Source organism: Salmo salar, chromosome 02 (genome assembly GCF_965601325.2).
Source record: "Salmo salar chromosome 02, fSalSal1, whole genome shotgun sequence".
Taxonomy (NCBI): Eukaryota; Metazoa; Chordata; class Actinopteri; order Salmoniformes; family Salmonidae; genus Salmo; species Salmo salar.
Genome location: NC_138292.1, coordinates 6,134,857 through 6,142,500, shown reverse-complemented (window position 1 = coordinate 6,142,500; position 7,644 = coordinate 6,134,857). Strand labels below are relative to the sequence as shown.

The 7,644-nt window shown below is 43.9% G+C and overlaps 1 protein-coding gene across 2 annotated transcripts in view; it reads right to left on the bottom strand.

The window, feature by feature from the left end:
• LOC106596747 (mdm2-binding protein) overlaps positions 1-7,644 on the bottom strand; it is a 61,255-nt gene that overhangs the window by 45,007 nt on the left and 8,604 nt on the right. The window contains exons 8-9 of one of the 2 annotated variants that reach the window (XM_082959262.1): positions 7,316-7,438; positions 6-100 (exon numbers count right to left, since the gene is read on the bottom strand). In XM_082959262.1, the coding sequence (XP_082815388.1) occupies positions 6-100; positions 7,316-7,438 (218 nt within the window). The remainder of the gene's footprint in view (positions 1-5; positions 101-7,315; positions 7,439-7,644) is intronic. The other variant, XM_082959264.1, reaches the window with a different exon arrangement.

Sequence of the window (7,644 nt, the reverse complement as noted above, 5' to 3'; positions counted from 1 at the left end):
GATACAGGTGAAACTCTGTGCTGGAGCGGAGGAAGCTGGGAATATCTGACACTGTCACCAACTGAACCAGGTCTAGAACAGACTGGAAGTAATGGAACACCTGGAGAAAGAGGGGAGGAGATGAAGGGAGAAGAGAGAGAGAGAGAGAAAGAAAGAGTGGAGGAGATGAAGGGAGAAAAGAAAGAGAGAAAGAGGGGAGGAGATGAAGGGAGAAAAGAAAGAGAGAGAGAAAGAGGGGAGGAGATGAAGGGAGAAAAGAAAGAGAGAGAGAGAAAGAGGGGAGGAGATGAAGGGAGAATGGAAAGAGAGAGAGAAAGAGGGGAGGCGATGAAGGGAGAATGGAAAGAGAGAGAGAGAGGGGAGGAGATGAAGGGAGAAAAGAAAGAGAGAGAAAGAGGGGAGGAGATGAAGGGAGAAAAGAAAGAGAGAGAGAAAGAGGGGGTTAGAAAGAAGGAGGTGAAAGGACACAGAACAGCATGACAAAGATGATGGACACATACACAACACAAGCTTTAGATTGAAATATTACCGTAAAGCTGATATTATACACACAACACAAGCTTTAGATTTAAATATTACCGTAAAGCTGATATTATACACACAAAATAAGCTTTAGATTTAAATATTACCGTAAAGCTGATATTATACACAAAACACACAAGCTTTAGATTTAAATATTACCACTTGATAGGGGCTGGAGGTAGCCTAGTGGTTAGAGCGTTGGACTAGTAACCGGAAGGTTGCAAGATCGAATTCCTGAGCTGACAAGGTAAAAATGTGTTGTTCTGCCACTGAACAAGACAGTTAACCCACTGTTCCTAGGCCATCATTGTAAATAAGAATTCGTTTTTAACTGACTTGCCTGGTTAAAGGTTAAATAGAAAGCGGAAGCCGTTATGCTGATATTTAGTTGGCATGTTTCAATACTTTCATTGACCTCTAACTTTACAGCAATGTCAGCTTTGTTCAACGACTGTATCAGGTAATATCAGACTGTGTGCAGCTAGGCCAGTTTAATAAGTATCTGGCATAGCTTTCACCCTATCAGCTCCCCCCCTCTCCAGAGCTCTGGCCCGGGATTAGCTCCAAATCCCATTTCCCAAACAAGGGACAGAGACAGCTCCTTCACAGGTCACCGTAAACAGATAGAATTCCATCGATGCAAAGGCTGCTTTCTGCTTTTCTCCTCAACCTCAGCCCTGCAAACTAAGAGTAGAAAATACCTAAATACTTTCATTAATAGCAACTCCAAGTAGGCCTAAAGCTAAGCTTCCTGAAAGTGCAGTAATGCATCTGCTTTAGGATGAGTCACATCTAAATACAGACATGGAGTTACAGCTGGCCTGGGAGTTACAGCTGGCCTGGCCTGGGAGTTACAGCTGGCCTGGCCTGGCCTGGGAGTTACAGCTGGCCTGGCCTGGCCTGGGAGTTACAGCTGGCCTGGCCTGGCCTGGGAGTTACAGCTGGCCTGGCCTGGGAGTTACAGCTGGCCTGGCCTGGCCTGGGAGTTACAGCTGGCCTGGCCTGGCCTGGGAGTTACAGCTGGCCTGGCCTGGCCTGGGAGTTACAGCTGGCCTGGCCTGGCCTGGGAGTTACAGCTGGCCTGGTCTGGCCTGGGAGTTACAGCTGGCCTGGCCTGGGAGTTACAGCTCTGCCTTTGAGTTCACACTGAGGTTCTCTGGTGGGAATTGTCAGGAGCGAGGGGAGGCAAGAGGGGATTGGACATATGGTCCTGGGTTCTTTGAGAGGTGAGGTGGATTCTTCATAGAGGGTGCACTGACTACTATAGAGCCTATACACACACAGTACACCAAACACACCATATCCCCTATCTAGTACACCACACACACCATATCCCCTATCCACACAGTACACTACACTAGAGGTCGACCGATTAATCGGAATGGCCGATTAATTAGGGCCGATTTCAAGTTTTCATAACAATCGGTAAATCTGTATTTTTGGACACCGATTTGCCAATTTAAAAATATATATTTTTACACACCTTTATTTAACTAGGCAAGTCAGTTAAGAACACATTCTTATTTTCAATGACGGCCTAGGAACGGTGGGTTAACTGCCTTGTTCAGGGGCAGAACGGCAGATTTTTACCTTGTCAGCTCGGGGATTCAATCTTGCAACCTTACGGTTAACTAGTCCAATGCTCTAACCACCTGCTTTACATTGCACTCCACGAGGAGCCTGCCTGTTACGCGAATGCAGTAAGAAGCCAAGGTAAGTTGCTAGCTAGCATTAAACTTATCTTATAAAAAAACAATCAATCATAATCACTAGTTAACTACACATGGTTGATGATATTACTAGTTTATCTAGCCTGTCCTGTGTTGCATATAATCGATGCAGTGCGCATTCGCGAAAAAGGACTGTCATTGCTCCAACGTGTACCTAACCATAAACATCAATGTCTTTCTTAAAATCAATACACAAGTATATATTTTTAAACCTGCATATTTAGCTAAAAGAAATCCAGGTTAGCAGGCAATATTAACCAGGTGAAATTGTGTCACTCCTCTTGCGTTCATTGCACGCAGAGTCAGGGTATATGCAACAGTTTGGGCCGCCTGGCTCGTTGCGAACTAATTTGCCAGAATTTTACGTAATTATGACATAACATTGAAGGTTGTGCAATGTAACAGGAATATTTAGACTTAGGGATGCCACCTGTTAGATAAAATACGGAACAGTTCCATATTTCACTGAAAGAAAAAACGTTTTGTTTTCGAGATAATAGTTTCCGGATTCAACCATATTAATGACCTAAGGCTCGTATTTCTGTGTGTTTATTATATTATAATTAAGTCTATGATTTGATAGAGCAGTCTGACTGAGCGGTGGTAGGCACCAGCAGGCTCGTAAGCATTCATTCAAACAGCACTTTCGTGCGTTTTGCCAGCAGCTCTTCGCAATGCTTCAAGCATTGCACTGTTTATGACTTCAAGCCTATCAACTCCCAAGATTAGGCTGGTGTAACCAATGTGAAATGGTTAGCTAGTTAGCGGGGTGCGCGCTAATAGCGTTTCAAACGTCACTCGCTCTGAGACTTGGAGTAGTTGTTCTCCTTGCTCTGCATGGGTAACGCTGCTTCGAGGGTGGCTGTTGTCGATGTGTTCCTGGTTCGAGCCCAGGTAGGAGCGAGGAGAGGGACAGAAGCTATACTGTTACACTGGCAATACTAAAGTGCCTATAAGAACATCCAATAGTCAAAGGTATATGAAATACAAATCGTATGGAGAGAAATAGTCCTATAATTCCTATAATAACTACAACCTAAAACTTCTTACCTGGGAATATTGAAGACTCATGTTAAAAGGAACCACCAGCTTTCATATGTTCTCATGTTCTGAGCAAGGCACTTAAACGTTAGCTTTCTTACATGGCACATATTGCACTTTTACTTTCTTCTCCAACACTTTGTTTTTGCATTATTTAAACCAAATTGAACATGTTTTATTATTTATTTGAGGCTAAATTGATTTTATTGATGTATTATATTAAGTTAAAATAAGTGTTCATTCAGTATTATTGTAATTTACATTTTTATAAATAAAATAAAAATCGTCCGATTAATCGGTACCGGCTTTTGTTTGGGCCTCCAATAATCGGTACCGGTGTAAAAAAATAAATAAATCATAATCGGTCGACCTCTACACTACACACACACACACACACACCATATCCTCTATCCACACAGTACACCACAAACACCATATCCCCTATATAGTGCACTACTCAGACACCCCATTCCCTACAGTACACTACACACACCATATCCCCTATATAATGCACTACTCACACCATAAGCCCTATACAGTACACTACACACACCATATGCCCTATACAGACCATATACCCTATATAGTACACTACACACACCATATGCCCTATACAGTACACTACACACACCATATGCCCTATACAGTACACTACACACACCATATACCCTATATAGTACACTACACACACCATATGCCCTATACAGTACACTACACACACCCTATCCCCTATATAGTACACTACACACACCATATGCCCTATATAGTACACTACACACACCATATGCCCTATACAGTACACTACACACACCCTATCCCCTATATAGTACACTACACACACCATATGCCCTATACAGACCATATAACCTATATAGTACACTACACACACCATATGCCCTATACAGTACACTACACACACCATATGCCCTATACAGTACACTACACACACCATATACCCTATATAGTACACTACACACACCATATGCCCTATACAGTACACTACACACACCCTATCCCCTATATAGTACACTACACACACCATATGCCCTATATAGTGCACTACCTTGAACATCCTCCACCACAACACCCACCTCTCTCCTTTAGTTCCACAGAGACAACAGATGGTTAGTCATGGTCTCAACAACACCATAAACACAGATCAGCACAATCACTTTTACTACAATCACACTCTCCCAGAACAACAACAATAATAATAATCATAGATACTGCCTGGCATGGAACTAAAAGGAATTTACCGACACTAGCTAATCAATATGGGTGTTATAAATCAGCTGGGTGTACCACAAGTAAACAGTCCAACAGTTTAATAACTGAGCGTGTGTGTGTGTCCGTCGCTACATAGAACAGCCATGATTCATCTGTAGTGGAAAAGTCATTAGAGCAACACTCTGGTTTTTATGGCAGCAGAGCCTGGAGAGAAAAGACAGCAACATGGACAGTAACTGAGCTCACTCCCTCGCTCTCTTTCTCCCTTTCTGTCACTCGCTCTGTTTCTCCCTCTCTCTCTCTGACAGAAACACCAACCGTGTTAGATGGCTGAAGCTAAATATTTTATTTGTATTTTATTAAGCAGTGTTTTATTGAAAAAGTGTGATTAATGGATGTCTGAACACCTTTAGGGCTCTGTAGGAGCGGGAGTTTGAGTCTGCTTTTAACCCCTAAAACAACTGATAGTATTAAAAGCTGTGTAAAAACAAATGTGTTTACATAGCAGTGTCTCAGTGAGAAAAGATGCTTACTCTGGTGGTAGGACAGTGAGTCAGTAGCTGGTAGAACTGGAAGGTTGGAGGTAGGGTAGGACAGTGAGTCAGTAGCAGACAGAACTGGAAGGTTGGAGGTAGGGTAGGACAGTGAGTCAGTAGCAGACAGAACTGGAAGGTTGGAGGTAGGGTAGGACAGTGAGTCAGTAGCAAACAGAACTGGAAGGTTGGAGGTAGGGTAGGACAGTGAGTCAGTAGCAGACAGAACTGGAAGGTTGGAGGTAGGGTAGGACAGTGAGTCAGTAGCAGACAGAACTGGAAGGTTGGAGGTAGGGTAGGACAGTGAGTCAGTAGCAGACATAACTGGAAGGTTGGAGGTAGGGTAGGACAGTGAGTCAGTAGCAAACAGAACTGGAAGGTTGGAGGTAGGGTAGGACAGTGAGTCAGTAGCGGACAGAACTGGAAGGTTGGAGATAGGGTAGGACAGTGAGTCAGTAGCAGACAGAACTGGAAGGTTGGAGGTAGGGTAGGACAGTGAGTCAGTAGCAGACAGAACTGGAAGGTTGGAGGTAGGGTAGGACAGTGAGTCAGTAACTGGTAGAACTGGAAGGTTGGAGGTAGGGTAGCACAGTGAGTCAGTAGCAGACAGAACTGGAAGGTTGGAGGTAGGGTAGGACAGTGAGTCAGTAGCAGACAGAACTGGAAGGTTGGAGGTAGGGTAGGACAGTGAGTCAGTAGCAGACAGAACTGGAAGGTTGGAGGTAGGGTAGGCAGTGATAAGGGATAAGATTGGGTAGGATAGGATAAGGTGGGGAAGGACAGGGTAGATTAGGATTAGAGGTCGACCGATTAATTAGGTCCGATTTCAAGTTTTCATAACAATCGGAAATTTGTATTTTTGGACGCCGATTTGGCAGATATTTTTTTTTTTTTAGACCTTTATTTAACTAGGAAAGTCAGTTAAGAACACATTCTTATTTTCAATGACGGCCTAGGAACGGTGGGTTAACTGCCTTGTTCAGGGGCAGAACGACAGATTTTTACCTTGTCAGCTCAGGGATTCAATCTTGCAACCTTACGGTTAACTAGTCCAAAGCTCTAACCACCTGCTTTACATTGCACTCCACGAGGAGCCTGCCTGTTACGCGAATGCAGTAAGAAGCCAAGGTAAGTTGCTAGCTAGGATTAAACTTATCTTATAAAAAACAATCAATCATAATCACTAATTAACTACACATGGTTGATGATATTACTAGTTTATCTAGCCTGTCCTGTGTTGCATATAATCGCTTAGGTACACGTTGCTCCAACCATAAACATCAATGCCTTTCTTAAAATCAATACACAAGTATATATTTTTAAACCTGCATATTTAGTTAATATTGCCTGCTAACATGAATTTATTTTAACTATGGAAAATGTGTCACTTCTCTTTTAAACAGAGTCAGGGTATATGCAGCAGTTTGGGCCGCCTGGCTCGTTGCGAACTGTGAAGGTGGGGTAGGATGGGATAAGGTGTGGTAGGATAGGGTGGAGTAGGATGGGATAAGGTGGGGTAGAATAGGGTGGGGTAGGATATGATACAGTGGGGTAGGATATGGTAGGGTAGGATAAGATAGGGTGGAGTAGGATGGGATAAGGTGGGGTAGTATCGGGTGGGGTAGGATAAGATAAGGTGGGGTAGGATAGGATAAGGTGGGGTAGGATTGGTAGGGTAGGATAAGATAGGGTGGAGTAGGATGGGATAAGGTGGGGCAGTATCGGGTGTGGTAGGGTAGTATAAGGTGGGGTAGGATGGATGGGGTAGGATAGGATAGATATGGTAGGGTGGGGTAGTATATAGGGTAGAGTAGGATAACCTGGGGTAGGATAGGATAAGGTGGGGTAGGATAATGTGGGGTAGGATAGGGTTGGGTAGGATAGGATAAGGTGGGGTAGGATAGGATAGGATGGGGTAGGATAGGATAGATAGGGTAAGGTGGGGTAGTATAGATAGGGTAGAGTAGGATAAGGTGGGGTAGGATAAGGTGGGGTAGAATAGGATAGATAGGGTAGGGTGGTATAGATAGGGTAGAGTAGGATAAGGTGAGGGGGTATCAGGTGGGGTAGGATAGGATAAGGTGGGGTAGGATAGGATAAGGTGGGGTAGGATTAGGTAGGGTAGATTAGGATAGATAGGGTAGGGTGGGGTAGTATAGATAGGGTAGAGTAGGATAAGGTGGGGTAGAATAGGATAGATAGGGTAGGGTGGGGTAGTATATAGGGTAGAGTAGGATAAGGTGGGGGGGTAGGACTACTCACCTCTGAGTGTAGGTTGTGGTCAGAGTTGTTATGGGATCCTGGATCAGAAGGCAGCAGGCTGTACCATGTCTCTCTATCCTGGGCTCTGAGGGAGAAGCCTTCAAACCTCACCTCAGAGGCAAACTGTTAGACAGCGCAGGAGAGAAATCAATAGGACAGCATCGTTAGGGAACTCAAACTGGGTTTCCATTTTAGAAAAGAGATTTCCCAAGACAGCCTGTACTCACTGTAATCAATGTCTAGGGTCTGTTTTAGTGAGGTCCCGGGGGATTCCCAAGACATTTTAAGAGAGTTTAAGCTAATTTACTGCATTTCTATACAATTTAAAA